The sequence below is a fragment of the Bos grunniens genome, chromosome 2, assembly GCF_055505025.1.
Source record: "Bos grunniens cultivar Pamir isolate PY7600 chromosome 2, Bosgru_T2T1.0, whole genome shotgun sequence".
Taxonomy (NCBI): domain Eukaryota; kingdom Metazoa; phylum Chordata; class Mammalia; order Artiodactyla; family Bovidae; genus Bos; species Bos grunniens.
Window position 1 is genome coordinate 114,536,260 of NC_141166.1, and position 21,765 is coordinate 114,558,024.

A 21,765-nucleotide genomic window follows, 5' to 3' on the forward strand; every position below is an offset into this window, starting at 1 on the left:
ATAGTACATGAATAACACATACGTATATATGCCATGAATATTTAAAGAAAGGAAAAGTCATTGTGGACTGGAGAAGTTTAGAAACTCTTCATGAAGGTAGCTTTGAGCTTTGCAGGATTTAGATGCTATTTTTCACAACAGGTCATTGACAGTTGTTTCGATGGACATTTTATTTTATATTTTGCATGCATGTTTATCAATACATAAAACTTAATTGGAACTGTTTTTCTTATTATGATAATTAGCCTGATCATACCATTAATTACTTTTTATTTTGTCAAGTATGCTACATGCAAGAGAAAAACGAGTGTTTTTTGTTGAAAAAGTTAGCCCCACTGAGCCATCCAAAATGAACACCTTCACTGAGTCTGATTATTCAGTTGCAGATTAACTTTGCCAACTTGTTTCTCTTCCTAATAGTAAATGAGCCCACGAACTAAATAGCTTAACTCTAGGGAATTATTTTACTAGATGGAAAATTCTTCTTCTTTGACTTTGGTTCTATCATGACTTAAGTCTATTATTGTAGTGAGACCATCCCAAATATGACTTCATTAGAGTAATTTAACTGATTTCTACTTGGCCAACTGTCATTCTAAGCTGTTTTAAAATGTTATTAATTTTTATTTATCATATCTATTTCATTTATTATGATTTGTTTAGAATAGGCTTTTATTGTTTCTTCTGTTTTGTATTTTAATTGAAAATTTTGTTATAACTTAAGTGTCACGATATTTTTAGAAGCCTTCTATTTCTGTTCTAAACTTACTTATGGCTATTTTTTAAACAGTAATTCATATAAAAGACTAATATCTAAAATACATAAATAACTGTCAGAATTCAACAGTAAAAAGACAATCCAACTAGAAAAATGAACAAGAAGACCCAAAGAGACATTTTGCTGAAAAGGATATACAGATATCACAAAAGCACACGAAATGATGTTTAACATCATTACCCATTAGAGAAATGCAAGCTAAAATCACAATGAGATATTATTATACCTGTATCAGAATGGCTGAGAAATTTTTAAATTTATTTATTTTAATTGGAAGATATTTGCGTTACAATATTGTATTGTTTTCTGCCATACATCAACATGAATCAGCCATAGGCATACATGTGTCTGGAACCTCCCTCTTGAACCTTCCTCCTACCTGCCACTCTATCCCACCCCTCTAGGTTGTCACAGAGCAGTGGTTTGAGCTCCCAGCATCATACAGCAAATTCCCACTGGCTATCTATTTTACTGGAATGGCTAAAAATTTTTAAATGACTCTACCAAATGGGTCACAGCTACATTGCTAGTAAGAATGTACAGTCACTCAGGAAAACATTTTGGCAGTTAAAAAAAGGATCTTAATATGTAACTATTATTCAGTGTAACACTTAAAATCTTGTGCATTTATCCCTGAGAAATAAAACTTAAATGCACACAAAAACCTGTACATGAATTTGTATGGCAGCTTTTTCCATGATAGGCAGAAACTGGAAAGAACCAAGCAGTCCTTTAACTTGGGAATATTTAAATGAACTGTAGTATGCCTATACCATGGAATACTACTCAGCAATAAAAAGGAATGAACTGTTGATACATATAATAACCTGGAATAATCTTTAGGAAATTAAACTGAGGGGAAAAAAAGCCTAAAATTATATATTGTATGATTCCATTTATATGGTTTTTCTTGAAATGACAATTATAGAAATGAATAACAGATGGTTGCCTGGGGTTAATGAAAGGGTGGGTGTGGGAGATGAGTGGGGGCGGCTATGAAAGGGCAACATGAGTGATCATTGTGATATCATCTTGACAGTATGACTATCAATACTTTGGTTGTGATATCATACAAAGTGTTACCATTTGGGGAGACAGTATAAAGATGCATAGTTTGTTCTTTAATTCTTATAATTGCATGTGAATCCATAGTTACCTCAAAATAAAAAGTTTAATTTAGAAAACTATTTATGCATTTTAGTGTGTAATAAATAGATGTACACGGTACAACATTTAGAAGCCTATATTTACATTGAAATAGTGATTAAGGATCATAATGTACAGAGATAGATACATTACATTAAATGTGACTTTTCTTCTCCCTTCCTCTCTTCTTTCAAAATAGAGGGAGTTCGCAATATTTCTAATCAGCTTTCTATAACGACCAAAATTGATCGGGAACACCCAGACATGAGAAACTATGCCAAGCAGAGAGGTTGGTGGGATGGGAAAAAGGAATTCGATTTTGCTGCAACATACTCTTATCTTGACACAGCCAAGATGATGATTTCACCAGGCAGATACTGTGAAGGCTACAAACTTCTGAATAAGCATAAAGGTAATTCATCTTCTCCAACACCACAGTTCAAAAGCATAAATTCTTCAGCGTTGTTTTACTTATAAAAATAAACATATTCACATGATTCAAAATTCAGAGGTACCCAAGTGAAGTGTCTCCCTTCTAAGGGTTATTCACTAGTCTTGTCTAACTCTTTGCGACCCCATGGACTTTAGCCCACCAGGATTCTCTGTCTGTGGAATTCTTCAGGTAAGAACACTGGAGTGGGTTGCCATTTCCTACTCCAGTCTCCCTTCTAACAGGCCCCTATTAAGTTATTTTTCCTATAGGCAGTTCCTTGTGTATTCTTTCAGAGATGTTGTATGCTTAATGAAATTATATATAGGTATTCTTGATTCTCTGTTTTACAAAATGGTTGCATTCCACACATACTTGTCTGCACATAACTTTTCACCAGTTAGCGGTAATGCATATCATTTTATTTTAATATGTACTGAACTTTTTCATTTTTTCAACAGGTACATCGTATTCTATTATTTTTGTATATTTTTATTTCCATATGGCTGTATTTTATCATTATAAAGATTGATTGTATGAATTATACTTTAGTTAACAAATTCCCTGTTACTTGGGTTGTTTTTAGTTTTTCACTACTGAAAATTATACAACATGCTTATAGCTTATTTATTTTCACATCCATGACCATTTTCCTAGAATACTTTCCTTGAAGTAGAATGTGGGGACAAAGAACGGGCATGTGTTGCGCTACTTTCATGTGGGAAAGTGAAAGTGAAGTCCCTCAGTCGTGTCCGACTCTTTGCGACCCCTGGACTGTAGCCCGCCAGGCTCCTCTGTCCAGGGGACTCTCCAGGCAAGAGCATTGGAGTGGGTTGCCATTTTCTTCTCCAGGGGATCTTCCCAACCCAGGGATTGAACCTGTGTCTCTTGCATTGCAGGCATACTGTTTACTGTCTGAGTCACAAGGGCTCTTTGTCTTGTCTATTTGCCTCCAAATAATTCCAGAAAAATTCTTTATCTGCCACGCAAAAATTATGAAGATTATTTAGAAGATTATTGGGTGGCAGATAAATGCTAAAAGGCTCTTTGCACTAATAAAAATATGTGACTAATGTATACTCTTTCACTTGAAAGATAAAGTGGTTCTATAAATCAGTCAGAAAGCAACTTCTCAGAGATAAAATCAGTCAGTGATTGATACTTGCTTCTCAGGTATTCATTAAACAAATTAAATATACATATAGCAGAAAAACACAGCTTCCCAGGTGGCTCAGTGGTAAAAGAATCTGCCTGCCAGTGCAGGAGATGAAGGAGACCCACGTTTGATCCCTGGGTCAGAAAGATCCCCTGGGAGGAGGAAGTGGCAACCCACTCCAGTATTCTTGCCTAGAAAATCCCATGGACAGGGGAGCCTAGCTGACTATAGTCCCTAGGGTCGCAAAGAGTCGGACACAATGGAGTGACTAAGCACACAAATATGCACACACATACAGCAGAAAAAAGTTTGTGACAGAATGTTTTTAGAATGCCTTAATGTCATTATTTTCCAAGTATTTAATACCTTACTTTTAATTTCCAGAACATCTTATTATTTGAAAATTTTCCTCTAAGTTTCTTAATGTTAGTTTGTCATTTTATAAGTAGGTTATTTGAAGTGTCTTTTTTTCCATGTGGATCGAGATGTAGAAAACACTAAACTTTGTTACTCTAAGGATTTTGATTTTATGGTGACCATTATTGTAAAAGTAGAGATGGAGTAATGGTTGCAACAGTACCTACTCCTGTTTATTTAAAAAGTGTATCAAAGGCTAGACACTGTGCTAAGTGATTACACTATTTTCTTTAAGCAACCATGGTAAGTAGGTGTTATCTTCATTTTACAAATGAGGAAACTGTGTTTGTGCTCTTCACTTATCTCCTGTATGAAACTTAAAAAAAAAAAAAAAAAGACTCGTATTTGTCCTCACATTTTCTCAGCACCTAGTTCAGTGTCTGCACTAGTGTATATGTATGCTTAGTAAGTTTTTTTTTGTTGTTAACAAAGGCTTGTAAATTGAATTGAACTATCTAACTTGCAGATAGTTTAACGATGATCATTATTGTGCCTTTTTTGTGTGTGTGTGTGGCAATAAACCTAAAGGGTTAGGACATAAAATTAGCAGATATTCTGAAAAAATGAAGAATATCAACACATAACTAAGCCGGACAGAAAAATGTCAAGAATTGTAAGGTTTAGGGTGATTGGATAAAAGCAATAAAAAATAGGTAGAAAAAATTATAAATCAATTAGCTACTACAGTGTAATAATTTATTATATTTAACTACAAAATGACTGAATTATAGATTTGAAATGCATACATGATTATAGTAATAGATGTGTCTGACATGAAACTTCTTTTTCCTCCAAGTATGAAGTACAGTTCATCCAGCTTTCTGTGCTTTGCCAAAGGAATAAATGTCTTTCCAGTACTTTTATAGAAAATTGTCTACTAGAATATTATAGCTAATTTTTCTTGTGATTTTTCTAGATGGAAGAGCCTATTTGTCTTCCTACCTGATAGCTATTAACTGTGCTGCATGTATGTCCAAATTGTATCTATATTCACTCACGTATTTTAAATGACTAGTTTAAATTGCAGTGAGATTGTACCCTGTGTTTTGCATTCATTTTCGTGAACCCTGCCACTGCAGTCTCAGTACTTATTCAATGCTTGCTAGTGGATTACTTATAGCTATCCTACTCAAGTGATCATGTAAATCCTTCTTTCATTTTGAGAATTGTAGGTTTTGAATACAGAAAACATTTTCATAATACCTGTCTTATCTCAGTGTTATGGTTTTGACACTGTTTTCATCAAAACTTGCTACTTATAGGAATTTATGTTTGAATCATTCTACAATCTCCCTGGGTGCAAAAGCTATGTGTCTGATAGGTGTGGATGGCTTTTGCTTTATTGTCTAGTTTTATAATTAAAGATTGTTTTCAGATATATACTTTTTTTGTTTCTCCCTGCATTTCTCTAAATTAACAGAAAGGTATTGCTCCTGTAACAAATTATCTACACATTATTTTTCTTTAATTTGAAGTCATAGCTATGTTATGGAGGAAGTGAAAATTTGCTATTAACATAAAGCAGTTGGTAGTTTGAGTGATTAAATGAGGATGGAACACTAGATTGTTTTATATGGAAATCAACTTTATTTTAATTTGAAATGTCACAGAATCACAATTTGGGTACTGACTTGATGTAAACTTATTTCTTTTAATTATTCCCATATATCATGGGAATGAGGGGAATTTCTTGCTTTTCATGCTTTATTTGTCCGTGTAAGTAATTTCATTTTTTTATTCCTTTGCTGTCATTGTAGTAGGATTTGGAAAGAGAAGAAACAAATAACACAACTGTGTTAAGTGAAAGTTATTTTTTTCTTTAGGACTAATTTTAAAGCAGTACCTAAACATTTACATATAAGTGTCTGAAAATATTTTATGTGATGGCAGGAACTCTATGTTTTGTGTTTTTTTTAAAATATACTTGTTACAATATGGATCTACCATATTCATTACTGTTATTAAGAAATTGATACTGCTTGAGGGCAAAAAGAGACATATATAATAAATGAGAGGCACAAAATCTGAGTTGGTTAAAAGCACAAAGCTGAACATCTGCTTCTGGTTAACAAGGGGTAGCTCGTACTGGACTAGCCTCTTCCCAAGAATAACTATAAAAGCTGGAAGAATAAAACCACTGTTTGAAGGCCTGGAAACAGTTAGGACATGAGGGGCCTAGATCCAGGAAATTGGAAAAAGACCATCTGCACTCTGAGAAGAGTCTGACCTTCTATGTCACTATTTCTCCTCCTAGCACTTGCTGACTTTTATGCACTGTGTATGTAGGATGAGTAGTCGCTAAGACCTTATAAAGTTAAGTAGAGATTTTGGCAGTCTTACAAGGTCTTAGGGACAAAAATTGGATTTGATGAACAACCAAGAAGGGGCCTGAGAAATACCCTAGGCTTTCAGTTGAAACTTCAGAAAGGCTGTACCTTAGAAATAAGAATGGACAGAGAATAGACCAGTCTCAGCTGGATCAATAGGTAATCTACGTATATTCCATCTGTTTGCCAGAATCTTCTGTGGAGGAAAATATCATGCAGAGCCTCTACAAATTTTCATTTATAGTGTCCAACATTTAATTAAAAAGTTATCAAATATGCCAAGAAATGGACCAAATGACTGAAAATCAAGAGAAAGACAGTAGAAACTGACCCACTGGTTATCTGCAATTAGTTTTATTGGATACAGACTTTTAAATTAATATGTTTTATATGTTTAAAAAAACTAGATGAGAAGATGGAGAATTTCATCAGAGAACTGAAATCTAGAAAAGAGAACCAAGTGGAAATAAAAGAACTGTTGTTGTTCAGTTGCTAAGTCGCATCTGACTGTGACCTCATGGACTGCAGCACGCTGGGTTTCCCTGTTTTCCACTATCTCCTGGAGTTTGCTCAAATTCATGTCCATGAGTTGGTGATGCTATCTAACCATCTCATCCTCTGCCTCCCCCTTCTCCTTTTACCTTCAGTCTTTCCCAGCATCAGGATCTTTTCCAGTGAGAGGTGCATCAGGTGGCCAGAGTATTGGAGCTTCAGCTTCAGCATCAGTCCTTTCAATGAATATTCAGGGTTGATTTCCTTTAGGATTGACTGGTTTCATCTCCTTGCTGTCCAAGGGACTGTCAAGTGTCTTCTCCAGCACCAAATTCAAAGGCACCAATTCTTCAGCACTCAGCCTTCTTTATGGTTCAACTCTCATATCCATACATGACTACTGCAAAAACCATAGCTTTGACTAGATGAACCTTTGTTGGCAAGGTGATGTCTTGGCTTTTTAATATGCTGTCTAGGTTTGTTGTGGCTTTCCTTCCAAGGAGTGTCTTAATTTCTTGGCTGCAGTCACCATCTGCAGTGATTTTGGAGCCCAAGAAAATAAAGTCTGTCACTGCTTCCATTTTTTCCCCCTTCAACTTGCCATGAAGTGATGGGACTGGGATGTCTTGATCTTAGTTTTTAGAACTGTAAATTTATAATTACTGAGAATTCAGTATAATAACTTATGAGACATAGCAGAAGAAAAAATTAGTGAATTGGAATATCAGTAGAAAATTTCTGCTTGAAACAGAGATAAGGCTTTGGAAAATACAGGCAGGAGTGGGAAAGCCATATAGGACCCATTGAAAAGGTCTAACATGTATGTAGGTGGAGTCCCAATAGGAAAGGTGAGAGAGAATACGGATGGGCAAAAAGCAAGATTTGAAGAGATACTGGCCAAGAATTTTCCCAAATTAATAAAAGTCGGCAAGTCACAGTTTAATGAAGCTCTACAAATCCCAAGGATAAATAAAAGGACACCACACCTGGGCCTATTGTAATAAGATTGTTGAAGAGGGAAATAAACAGAAAATCCTAAAAGCAGTCAGAGAGAAAATATATATTACCTTCAAAGCATCAAATATAAGACTGGCAGAAAACCTTTGCCTTCAACAGAAGGGAAAGAATCTAGAAGACTGTAAAATGACACCTTTAAAGTGATAGAGAAAAATAATTATTACCAATTTAGAATTCCATATCCAGTGAAAATATACTACAGAAATGAAGTTGGACTAAAATTTGAGAGAATTCATCACTAACCCAATTGGCTGGAATCAAGATTGCCAGGAGAAATATCCACAACCTCAGATATGCAGATGATAGCACTCTAATGGCAGAAAGCAAAGAGAAACTATAGAGCTTCTTGATGAAGGTGAAAGAAGAGAAGCGTGAAAAAGCTGACTTAAAACTCAACATTCAAAAAACTAAGATCATGGCATCCAGTCTCATCACTTAATGGCAAATAGATGGGGAAGAGTGGAAACGGTGACAGATTTTCTTTTCTTGAGCTCCTAAATCGTTGCAGACGGAGACTGTAACCATGAAATGAAAAGACATTTGCTCTTTGGAAGAAAAGCTATGACAAACCTAGACAGTGTGTTAAAAAGCAAAGGCATCACTTTGCTGACAAAGGTCCATATAGTCAAAGCTATGGTTTTTTTCAGTAATCATGTATGGATGTTAGAGTTGGACCATAAAGAAGGCTGAGTGCTGAAGAACTGATGTCTTCTAATTGTGATGCTGGTGAAGACTCTTGAGAGTCCCCTAGACAGAAAGGAGATGAAACCAGTCAATCCTAAAGGAAATCAGTCCTGAATATTCATTGGAAGGACTGATGCTGAGGCTGAAGCTCCAATGTTTTGGCCATCTGATGTGAAGAGCTGACTCACTGGAAAAGACCCTGATGCTGGGAAATATTGAGGGCAGAGGGGAAAGGGACTACAGAGGATGAGATGATTAAATGGACTCAACTCAATGGACATGAGTCTGAGCAAACTCCAGGAGATAGTGAAGGACAGGGAAGCCTGGTGTGCTGCAGTCTATGGGGTTGCAAAGAGTTGGACACAAGTTAGCAACTGAATAACAATGAAACAACAAATCAGTTGGTACTAAAAGAAATACTGAGTTACTCTTCAGGAAAAATGATATTAGAAGCAAGGTGGGTGAGAGTGAATGAAGAGTAAAAGAAACAGTAAATGTGTGGGTAAAACTAAATAAATATTGTCTGAAAGAGGAGAGTGAAAAATTTGGCTTAAAGCTCAACATTCAGAAAACTAAGATCATGGCATCCAGTTCCATCACTTCATGGCAAAATAGATGGGGAAACAGTGGCTGACTTTATTTTTCTGGGCTCCAAAATCACTGCAGATGGTGATTGCAGCCATGAAATTAAAAGACGCTTGCTCCTTGGAAGGAAAGTTATGACCAACCTAGACAGCATATTAAAAAGCAGGGACATTATTTTGCCAACAAAAGTCTGTCTAGTCAAGGCTGTGGTTTTTCCAGTAGTCATGTATGGATGTGAGAGTTGGACTATAAAGAAAGCTGAGTGCCAAAGAATTGATGCTTTTGAACTGTGGTGTTGGAGAAGACTCTTGAGAGTCCCTTGGACTGCAAGGAGATCCAACCAGTCAATCCTAAAGGAGATCATTCCTGGGTGTTCATTGGAGGGACTGATGTTGAAGCTGAAACTCCAATACTTTGGCCACCTGATGCAGAGAGCTGACTCATTTGGAAAGACCCTGATGCTGGGCAAGATTGAAGGCAGGAGGAGAAGGGGATGACAGAGGATGAGATGGCTGGATGGCATCACCAACACAATGTACATGGGTTTGGGTGGACTCTGGGAGTTGGTGATGGACAGGGAGGCCTGGCGTGCTGTGGTTCATGGGGTCGCAAAGAGTCGGACATGACTGAGTGACTGAACTGAACTGAACTGATAATAATTTTATGACCAATGACCATAGCTGCTGTGTTCAAGTTCTGTTGTGTGTTGACTTTGTATAGTACTAAGGCTGCGCTTCCTGAAGGCTGCTCCTGGTCAATGACTGAAAGCATCAGGGAGACTAAGGTAGCCCCATGCCTGGGGTCATTGAACTCTTCTGATGTCTGACTTTGGGTCAAGGACTTCCTGAGAGCCTTGCAAACTTTCCTTAGATGGCATGTTAGTCTAGGTCACTTTCACTCAGTCTTTCTTCCTTCCCTATTAAACCCAGGTTCAGACTTCAGTTGCAGTCTGGATTACTTGTCATTTTCTCTCATAGGCATTTTCCCTCATAAAATCTTTATACATTTACACACTGCTATATTTAAAATGGATAATCAATGAGGACCTACTGTATTGAATAAGGAACTCTGTGCAGTTATGTGGCATCCTGAATAGGAGGGGAGTTTGGAGGAGAATGAATACATGTATATGTATGGCTGAGTTCTTTTGCTGTCTGTTTGAAACTATCACAACATTATTAATCGGCTGTCAGTTCAGTCAGTTCAGTCAGTTCAGTCACTCAGTCGTGTCTGACTCTTTGCAACTGCAGCATGCCAGGCTTCCCTGTCCATCACCAACTCCCGGAGCTTGCTCAAACTCATGTCCATAGAGTTGGTGATGCCATCCAACCATCTCATTTTCTGTCATCCCCTTCTCCTTCTGCCTTCAATCTTTTCCACCATCAGGGTCTTTCCCAGTCAGTTCTTGTCATCAGGTAGCATCAGTCCTTCCAATGAATATTCAGGACTGATATCCTTTAGGATTGACTGGTTTGATCTTCTTGTTGTTCAAGGGACTCTCAAGAGTCTTCAACAATACAGTTCAAAAGCATCAATTCTTTGGTGCTCAGCTTTTTTTATAGTCCAACTCTCACATCCATACATGACTGCTGGAAAAACCATAGCTTTGACTAGACGGACCTTTGTCAGCAAAGTAATGTCTCTGCTTTTTAATATGCTATCTAGGTTTGTCATAGCTTTTCTTCCAAGGAGCAAGCATCTTTTAATTTCATGGCTGCAGTCACCATCTGCAGTGATTTTGGAGCCCCCCAAAATAAAGTCTACCACTGTTTCCATTGTTTCCCCATCTATTTGCCATGAAGTGATGGGACTGGATGCCATTATCTTTGTTTTTTGAATGTTGAGTTTTAAGCCAGCTTTTTCACTCTCCTCTTTCACTTTCATCAAGAGACTCTTTAGTTCCTCTTTGCTTTCTGCCATAAGGGTGGTGTCATCTGCGTATCTGAGGTTATTGATATTTCTCGTGGCAATCTTGATTCCAGCTTGTGCTTCATCCAGCCCGACATTTCACATGATGTACTCTGCATATAAGTTAAATAAGCAGCTATAGTCCAATATGAAATAAAGTTTAAAAAAAGCCTTTGTATATTTGAAAAAATTTAAATCATCAAGCCAAGTTTGTTGAAGCCAGACTGAAATTCGGTTCTCTCTCTCAAAAGCTTTGTACATAGAATTGGCATCTGCTTTTCCAAGACCCAGATGAATACAGTAGAATTAAATATATGAGAAATAGGACAAAAGATAGGAGGCAGTAATTGGAGTAAAAGTGTTACAAGGTCCTTGTATTAACTAAGTGGTGAAGAACTAATTTAAGACAGACTGTAATATATAAAGTCAAGAGAAAATAAGAAGAAATGTACAAATAAGCTAACATGGTAGAAATAGAATAATAAATACTTGAAAAAATTAAAGAAGGCAAGAAAGGATAAAAGGGGAAAAAGAATAGCTGGCATAAATAGAAAGCTAGTAATAAAATATCCCATGGAGAATTGTTCTTATATGGTTTTTATCTTTGATGTCATGCTTTTAGAAAGGTCATTTCCACTGTACCAGAAATGGTTATCTACATCTTATAGTTTTATTTTTAAAATTTATATTATAATTCTTTTGGAATTATTCTAAGATAATGTATGAATTAGGATTGCAGCTTCTTTTTTTAAAAAATCACTTCTCAAATGATTACCCAATGATCTTAGCACCACTTGTTTTAAAAATTTTTTGATGGAGTATAGTTATAGTGTGTTAGTTTCAGTCGTACAGCAAAGTGAATCAGTTATATGTATGTATGTGTGTATATACACACGTACTTTTTTTTAAGATTCTTTCCCCATATTGGCCATTATACAGTATTGAGTAGAGTTTTCTGTCAGTACCACTTTTTAAATGAATTATATTTTGTCTACTGATTTGAAGTGCTAACCAATCTTATCAAATATTAAATTCCTAAGTAAACCCAAGTGTAAATTAGATTACTGTATTTATCCATAGCCTAGGACAATGCCTGACATTTAATAGGTGTTCAATAAATTTGTTGAATGAATGAGAACTAAAGAGAGAAAGTCCCATTTTTGTCTTTAGAGAATTTGTAATCTAATTGCAGAGATAGGAACAATACAGACAAAAGATCAGGAATTTATAGTCTAATGGCAGAGATAGACAAAAGGTAGGACCAATGCAGGTGAAAGATAGGAAAATGTTATTTCACTTACGTTTGGTAGAAGTTTTCATTTGAAGGAGTTTTAATGTGATTCAGGGAGAATAGAGAATCATAAATTTTGGAGATAAGAATCATTATCATGTGAGAAGATATTTTGGCTACTCTTGGAGGACTGCATTGTGGAGGGGTAAGGTTATCCATCCTGTCATGAGAGATCCTAAGCCACATAAACATGTGTAGAATGGAGCCGAGCTGTCTGAAGGCATGCTGGGCTTTTTAAATTTTTTGGCAGAAATGCCTTCCAAATACAGGATTCTGAGGCTCTCTGTAACCATGGACATGTTGTGTTTGGTAAAAAGATAAAATATATATTTTTTTCTGTTTTTCTCAAAAAAATCTTAATATACCAAACTTTACCTATGAAAGCAGAAAACAGAATATAATGCATTTATATTTATCATGCACAATGGACATTTAGATTTTTGAAGTAGTCTGACAAAACTGTGTACATACAAGTTCCACTAGCCAATAATGTCTTTCGCCTCCTTGATTCCCAATCAGGTTTTCATAAAAGAGTATTAATGTCAGACATAGAAATTATTACAGGACAAAATAATTTGTTATTTTCTAAAGAACATCTTTTGTAATATTGAAAACTAAACACAATATTCTCTTGATATTTGGTTCCTAGAATGGATAGACTCAGATTATAATTATTGATGTTGTTAGCTAATTGCTAACTACATACCCCTTAAAAAATTTTGGAAGGGCAATGAGATTGAGTGTATTTTGTATTATTGATTTCTTCTTCTTAAGAGATAACAGATTTATCCTGTTATAATGTTTTGAGATTTTGTTTATTTTATATTAAAAAAAAAATCTTCCTTGTGACAGCCCAGTGAGTCTAACAGTTATGATACAAGATTTGCTTATAGTCAGTCTTACTTAATACCTAAACCAGTATCTCATGTTATATATTATCAGTAGAGAAAGCAGTTCATAATTGCAGGATACCAGTTTGCAAATGCATATGTATTTGATGGTCTTAAAATTTATTTCCCTAGGAAACATAACTTTTGAAACAATGGTGGAAATTCTCCGAGATAAACCAAGTGGCATTAATATGGAGGGAGAATTCCTGACCACTGCAAGCATGGTTTCTATTTTACCTCAAGATTCCAAACTTCCTTGTATTCACTTCTTTACAGGGACTCCTGATCCTGAGAGGTAAAGTCACAAATACTATAAACCAGGCAGGGACTGGGGTAGAGTCATTAGTCTGGTCATGATTTTATCAGGCTAAATTTTTGTTGCGCCAATATGACAAAAATTTTCTACTGAATGTTTTATTCAGGTTTTAGTCTGCCATTGCATATTTGTTATATAACTGTTCTCATTCTTATGGGATGAAAATGTTTATTGTTTCTGGTACACAGTTATTCCTATCCCCTCTTTCCCCAAATATATTTAAAATTGTCAAGAAAAGAAAGTAGATAGGTTTTCTTATGCAGATTTCCATATTAAATATTAGATGATCAGTAAAATGGTTTAACAATCTAGAAAATACATGTAAAACTTAAAATATCAATAGTTCAAGCTTTATCAAGGAGGATTATACAGGCTATCTTGATTTAAATTGTTGGTATCTCTCATAAAACATAATGCACATTACATTTAGAAATGATCTTATGTTTGCTCTTATCTTTCATCTTACTAAAGATATCATCAAGCAAATGGAATGAAACTTGTGAACCCTTTATTAATACTTCTGTTTATTTTCATCCCATATCCTAATCCTCAATATATTGCACTGAGGATTGTTCTTACCCTCCAACTGTGGAGTTTGCAGTAAAAAATGAACCATAATTTAACTTGACACTGTTTATATGCCAGGCCCTTTGTTAGGTTCATGGGAATTCAAGGCTAAATAAAGGATGTCCCTTGCCCCAAAAGAAGATCCTAGTATACCAAGGAAGATAGGCACAGGCAAAACTAGTATGACAGGAACAATCAGTATGTTATAAATGAGTAGAAACTGGAGGGAATCATAGAAGATTTAGAATAATGCTGAATATTTTTTTATATCGCACATACCAACTTAATACCTTTTCTTCTAGATCTGTTTTTAAGCCTTTCATATTTGTGCCGAATATTTCACAACTGTTGAACACCAGTTCACCTACATTTGAACTTGAAGATTCAGTTGGAAAGAAGCTACAATTTAACAGTAAGCCTGACAGAAGACATCCACTCTACCAAAAACATCAACAGGCCTCGGAAATACTAGATAATAAGACGGTATGATTAGATTATCTTTTCTGTTTATCATGAAGAATAACTTAAAGTATGATTCAATTCATATTTTGAGCTTTGGAATGTCAGCCTTCTTTTCTTTATATAAAAATAGGTCTAAAAATAGTTTGGATGGCTGGACTATAATAGAGCTGTATTATTTCTGTATGTGTGCTCAGTCGCTCAGTCATGACCAAGTCTTTTTGACCTCGTGGACAGTAGCCCACCAGGCTCCTCTCTCCATGGAATTTTCCAGGCAAGGATACTGGAGAGGGTTGCCATTTCCCCCTCCATGGGATCTTTCGAACCAAGGATCGAACTCACGTCTCCTGTGTCTCCTGCACTGGCAGGTCAATTCTCTACCATGGAGCCACCTGGGAAGCCCTTATATTATTTTTGACCTTTGGTTAAAAATAATGGTTAAGTATGTAGTTTGAATTTTTTACAGCAATTTATTATATTAAGCATAATAACAATCTGTTCAGTTCAGTCGCTCAGTCGTGTCCAACTCTTTGCGACCCCATCAATCGCAGCACACCAGGCCTCCCTGTCCATCACCAACTCCCGGAGTTCACCCAGACTCACGTCCATCGAGTCAGTGATGCCATCCAGCCATCTCATCCTCTGTCGTCCCCTTCTCCTCCTGCCCCCAGTCCCTCCCAGCATCAGAGTCTTTTCCAATGAGTCAACTCTTCGCATGAGGTGGCCAAAGTACTGGAGTTTCAGCTTTAGCATCATTCCTTCCAAAGAAATCCCAGGGCTGATCTCCTTCAGAATGGACTGGTTGGATCTCCTTGCAGTCCAATGGACTTTCAAAAGAGTCTTCTCCAACACTACAGTTCAAAAGCATCAATTCTTCAGCACTCAGCCTTCTTCACTGTCCAACTCTCACATCCATACGTGACCACAGGAAAAACCATAGCCTTGACTAGATGAACCTTTGTTGGCAAAGTAATGTCTCTGCTTTTGAATATGCTATCTAGGTTGGTCATAACTTTCCTTCCAAGGAGTAAGCGTCTTTTAATTTCATGGCTGCAGTCACCATCTGCAGTGATTTTGGAGCCCCAAAAAATAAAGTCTGACACTGTTTCTACTCTTTCCCCATCTATTTCCCATGAAGTGGTGGGACCAGATGCCATGATCTTCATTTTCTGAATGTTGAGCTTTAAGCCAACTTTTTCACTCTCCGCTTTCACTTTCATCAAGAGGCTTTTTGAGTTCCTCTTCACTTTCTGCCATAAGGGTGGTGTCATCTGCATATCTGAGGTTATTGATATTTCTCCCGGCAATCTTGATTCCAGCTTGTGTTTCTTCCAGTCCAGAGTTTCTCATGATGTACTCTGCATATAAGTTAAATAAGCAGGGTGACAATATACAGCCTTGACGTACTCCTTTTCCTATTTGGAATCAGTCTGTTGTTCCATGTCCAGTTCTAACTGTTGCTTCCTGACCTGCATACAGATTTCTCAAGAGGCAGGTCAGGTGGTCTGGTATTCCCATCTCTTTCAGAATTTTCCACAGTTTATTGTGATCCACACAGTCAAAGGCTTTGGCATAGTCAATAAAGCAGAAATAGATGTTTTTCTGGAACTCTCTTGCTTTTTCCATGATCCAACGGATGTTGGTAATAATAGCTAAGATTTATTGAACACTTATACACCAAACACCATGGTACTGTTACATGGGATATTTCATTTAATCTTCACAACCACTTTATCAGGTGAAAAGAAAGTGAAGTCGCTTAGTCATGTCCAACTCTTTGGGACCCCATGAATTGTAGCCTACCAGGCTCCTCGGTCCCTGGGATTTTCCAGGCAGGAATACTGGAGTGGGTTGCCATTTCCTTCTCCAGGAGATCTTTCCGACCCAGGGATCAAACCCAGGTCTCCCACATTGTAGGCAGACGCTTTACCATCTGAGCTACCAGGGAAGCCCGATATTAATACCCCCATCGTTGTTGCTGTTGTTGTTGAGTTGCCATGTCTTGTCCGACCCTTCGCGACCCCATGGACTGCAGCACACCAGGCTTCCTGTCCCTCACCAACACCTGCAGTTTGCCCAAGTTTATGTCTATTGCATCAGTGATGCCATCCAACCATCTCATCCTCTGTCACCCTCTTCTTCTGCCTTCAGTCTTTCCCAGCATCAGGGTCTTTTCCCATCAGTTGGCTGTTTGCATCAGGTGGCCAAAGTATTGGAACTTCAGCTTCAGCATTAGTCCTTCCAATGAGTATTCAAGGTTGATTTCCTTTAAGATTGACTGGTTTAATTTCTTGTTGTCCAAGGGATTCTCAAAAGTCTTCTACAAGACCACAGTTCGATAGCATCAGTTCTTCAGCACTCTGCCTTCTTTATGGTCCAGCTCTCACAGCCACACGTGACTACGGGAAAGACCATAGCCTTGACTATACAGACCTTTGTTGACAAAGTGATGTCTTTGCTTTTTAATACACTGTCTAGGTTGTCATAGCTTTCCTGCCAAGAAGCAATCGTCTTCTAGTTTCCTGGCTGCACTCACCATTCGCAGTGATTTTAAAGCCCAGGAAGAGGCAATCTCTCCCTGCTTCCCTTTTTCTCCATCTATGAAGTGATGGGGCCAGATACCATGATCATAGTTTCTTTAATATTTAGTTTTAAGTCAGCATTTTCACTCTTCTCCTTCACCCTTATTCTCTTCACTTTCTGCCATTAGTGTGGTATCATCTACATATCTGAGGTTGTTAGTATTTCTCCTGGCAATCTTGATTCCAGCTTGTAACTCATCCAGAATGGCATTTCTCATGATGTGCTCTTCGTGTAAGTTAAATAAACAGGGTGACAATGAACAGTCTTGTACTCCTTTCTCAATCCTGAACCAGTTGTTCCATACAAGGTTCTAATTGTTGCTTCTTGACTGGCATACAGGTTTCTCAGTAGACAGGTACGATGGTCTGGTATTCTATCTCTAAGAGTTTTCCACAATTTGTTATGATCCACACAGTCAAAGGCTTTAACATAGTCAATGAAACAGAGGTAGATGTTTTTCTGGAATTCCCTTGCTTTCTCTATAATCCAGCAAATGTTGGCAATTTGATCTCTGATTCCTCTGCCTTTTCTAAACCCAGCTTGCACATCTGGAAGCTCTTGGTTCACATAATGCTGAAGCCTAACATGCAGGATTTTGAACATAACCTTAGTAGCATAGGAGATGGTGGTTTGAACATTCTTTAGTACTGCCCTTCCTTGGGACTTGGATGAGGATTGACCTTTTCCAGTCCTGTGGCCATGGCTGGGTATTCCAAATTTGCTGACATATTGAGTGAGAGTTGGACTATAAAGAAAGCTGAGCACCAAAGAATTGATGCTTTTGAACTGTGGTGTTAGAGAAGACTCTTGAGAGTCCCTTGGACAGCAAAGAGATCCAACCAGTCCATCCTAAAGGAAATCAATCCTGAATATTCATTGGAAAGACTGATGCTGAAGCTGAAACTCCAATACTTTGGCCACCCGATGTGAAGAGCTGACTCATTTGCAAAGACCCTGATGCTGAGAAAGATTGAAGGCAGGAGGAGAAGGGGACGACAGAGGATGAGATGGTTGGATGGCATCACCAAGTCAATGGACATGAGTTTGAGTAAGCTCTGGGAGCTGGTTTTGGACAGCGAGGCCTGGCGTGCTGCAGTCCATGGGGTCACAAAGAGTTGGACATAACAGAGCAACTGAACTGACTGACTGATTAAGTGTAGCATTTTGATAGCATTATTTTTTAGGATTTTAAATAGCTCTGCTGGAATTCCATCACCTCCACTAGCTTTATTGACAGCAGTGCTTCCTAAGGCCCACTTAACTTCACACTCCAGAATGTCTGGCTCTGGGTGAGTGACCACACCATCGTGGTTATCCGGGTCATTAAGATCTTTTTTTGTACAGTTCCTCTGTGTATTCCTTCCATCTCTTCTTGGTCTCTTCTGCTTCTATTAGGTCTTTACTGTTTCTGTCCTTTATTGTGCCCATCTTTGGATGAAATGTTCCTTTGATATTCCAGTTTTCTTGAAGAGCTAGCTAGTCTTTCCCCTTCTGTTGTTTTCCTCTGTTTCTTTGCACTGTTCATTCAAGAAGGCCTTCTTGTCTCTCCTTGCTCTTCTCTGGTATTCTGCATTCAGTTGGCTGTATCTTTCCCTTTCTCCCTTTCCTTTCACTTCTCTTCTTAACTCGGCTATTTGTAAAACCTCCTCAGACAACCATTTTGCCTTCTTGCTTTTCTTTTTCTTTGGGATGGTTTTGTTTACTGTTTCCTGTACAATTTTATGGACTCTGTCCATAGTTCTTCAGGCACTTTATTTACTAGATTTAATCCCTTGAATCTATTTTTCATCTCCACTGTATATTCATAGGGGATTTAAGTCATACATGGCTGGCCTAGTGGTTTTCCCCACTTTCTTTAGTTTAAGCCTGAATTTTGCCAAGAGAAGCTGAAGATCTCAGCCACAGTCAGCTCCAGGTCTTGTTTTTGCTGACTGTATACAGCTTCTCCATCTTCGGCTACAAAGAATGTAGTCAGTCTGATTTTGGTATTGACATTTGGTGATGTCCATGTGTAAAGTTGTTATCTTAGGTTGTTGAAAAAGGGTATTTGCTATGACCAGTGTATACTCTTGGCAGAATTCTGTTAGGCTTTGCCTTTGTTTTGTACACCAAGGCCAAACTTGTCTGTTACTCCAGGTATCTCTTGACTTCCCACGTTTGAATTCCAATCCCGCATGATGAATAGGACATCTTTTTTTGTTAGTTCTAGGAGGTCTTCTAGGTCTTTATAGAACTGATCAACTTCAGCTTCTTCAGCATCAGTGGCTGGGACATAGACTTGAATTATGTTGAATAGTTTGCCTTGGAAACGAACAGAGATCTTTCTGCTTTTTTCAAGGTTGCAGCTAAGTACTGCATTTCAGACTCTTGTTGATTATGAGGGCTACTCCATTTCTTCTATGGGATTCTTGCCCCAGCAGTAGATATAATGGTCATGTGAATTAAGTTCACTCATTTCTGTCCATTTTTGTTCACTGATTCATAATAAATCTGAAACTTGGAGAGTTTAAGTAGCTTGCTTAGTGTATCTCACACCAAAAATTATAAGACTACTGGAGGGGAGTTAACTTGGTCTCTCAAATAGTGTTCTTGATCATGTACCCTCAGATTAATTTTAACTGAAAGTGACTTGACACTCCATAGACTTAAAATAATTATAATGAGTTTTTTACAAAATGATAAATGCTTATATAACACTTTTAAACATAAGTATTATAAAAGATTAAATATATCACACAAAATCTCATCTCCAAAAATAAGTAGATATTTTGAGGGGGAGATAGATAGATGGGGAGACAATTCTATAATATCCATATGTCTTCAGCCTTCCTGCCCTCTTCCTTCTCTGCTCCAGAGATTAAAAAAATAGATTAGAAGGAAATGGAAGGGTTACCTAAAGGCTTCTCATAAAACTATCAACTGATTCCTTGCAATGAAGGAAAAAATTGGTCATCTTATATCTTTTCTCACTTGCTTCTACTAGCTTCTGATTTTTATTGTCTATAATTACTTTTACTTTGTCAAGGTATATATATATTTACATTCTTTCTACATTAAATGCATTAAATGCATTTTCCTCCTAGGTAATTATTTTTTTTTTCCTTTTTCTGTAGTATGTTTATATAGTGGTCATGCTTTTCTGTCTGCTCTCCCCTCCCCCCAACTTATGCTTAAAGCAGAGAGCTTTGTCTAGATCCTCTATTTGTTATATGTTCTTGACACTACCCTGGAGGAGGACATGGCAACCCACTCCAGTATTCTTGCCTGGAGAATCTCTTGGACAGAGAAGCCTGGCAGGCTACCATCCGTAGGGTTACAAAGAGTCGTACATGATTGAAGCGACTTAGCATGCACGCACACTTGACACTACTTCTGCTTTTTCTGAGACCAATTTGTTTGACCTCTGACCTACAGTGTAAACACTTTCTTTGTAGCCAAGTGGTATGGAGTGAGAGGCAAGTGTTTTGTTCCAGGAGCCTATTAAGTGCACTGACTCAGGCCCAGTTCCCTGGGTCAGAAGTGTCATTCCCTCCATGGGCTTGGCTCATCCTGACTGAGCACAGCGCTGTGAAAAATGATGAACCCTCTGGTTCTTCTTGCCTTTGCTTAAGTTTCTCAGTGATATGTTTCATGAACGTCTGTTCTGGAGGGATTATCCTTCACTCCTCCCTGAGCAGCCTCTGCACTGCTCTAATTTCTCAAGATAGTTCTCAAGAGTTGTCAGCGCCCTTTTCCCCTTAAATACTGCTTGTGGGAGTGAGGTTTTTTTCTTTTTCTGTTTTGGGAGTGAGTTTTGTAGAATTACTACTAAATGCCCATGAAACTAAATAAAATTGCTTTTTGACATTTCTGCAAGTAACATTGAAATAAAATTTAAAAGAAGTTACTATTTTAGAGTTTACTTCAGTTCAGTTCAGTTCAGTTCAGTCGCTCAGTCGTGTCCAACTCTTTGCAACCCCATGAATCGCAGCACGCCAGGCCTCCTTGTCTGTCCATCACCAACTCCCGGAGTTCACCCAAACTCATGTGCATCAAGTCAGTGATGCAACTCATCATCTGTCGTTCCCTTCTCCTCCTGCCCCCAATCCCTCCCAGCATCAGGGTCTTTTCCAATGAGTCAACTCTTCGCATGAGGTGGCCAAAGTATTGGAGTTTCAGCCTCAGCATAAGTCCTTCCAGTGAACACCCAGGACTGATCTCCTTTAGAATGGACTGGTTGGATCTCCTTGCAGTCCAAGGGACTCGCAAGAGTCTTCTCCAGCACCACAGTTCAAAAGCATCAATTCTTCAGCACTCGGCTTTCTTCACAGTCCAACTCTCACATCCATACATGACCACAGGAAAAACCATAGCCTTGACTAGACAGACCTTTGTTGGCAAATTAATATCTCTGTTTTTGAATATGCTATCTAGGTTGGTCATAACTTTCCTTCCAAGGAGTAAGCGTCTTTTAATTTCATGGCTGAAATCACCATCTGCAGTGATTTTGGAGCCCAAAAAATAAAGTCTGACACTGTTTCCACTGTTTCCCCATCTATTTCCCATGAAGTGATGGGACTAGATGCCATGATCTTAGTTTTCTGAATGTTGAGCTTTAAGCCAACATTTTCACTCTCTTTCACTTTCATCAAGAGACTTTTTAGTTCCTCTTCACTTTCTGCCATAAGGGTGGTGTCATCTGCATGTCTGAGGTTATTGATATTTCTCCCTGCAATCTTG

At 37.7% G+C, this 21,765-nt stretch overlaps 1 protein-coding gene across 4 annotated transcripts in view; it reads left to right on the forward strand.

Annotated features, from left to right (window-relative positions):
• Positions 1-21,765, forward strand: part of SCRN3 (secernin 3) — a 36,802-nt gene that overhangs the window by 7,840 nt on the left and 7,197 nt on the right. For all 4 annotated transcript variants that reach the window (XM_086359011.1, XM_086359026.1, XM_086359034.1 and 1 more), the window contains 3 exons: positions 2,124-2,336; positions 13,254-13,416; positions 14,307-14,487. In XM_086359011.1, coding sequence (XP_086215137.1) covers positions 2,124-2,336; positions 13,254-13,416; positions 14,307-14,487 — 557 coding nt within the window. The remainder of the gene's footprint in view (positions 1-2,123; positions 2,337-13,253; positions 13,417-14,306; positions 14,488-21,765) is intronic.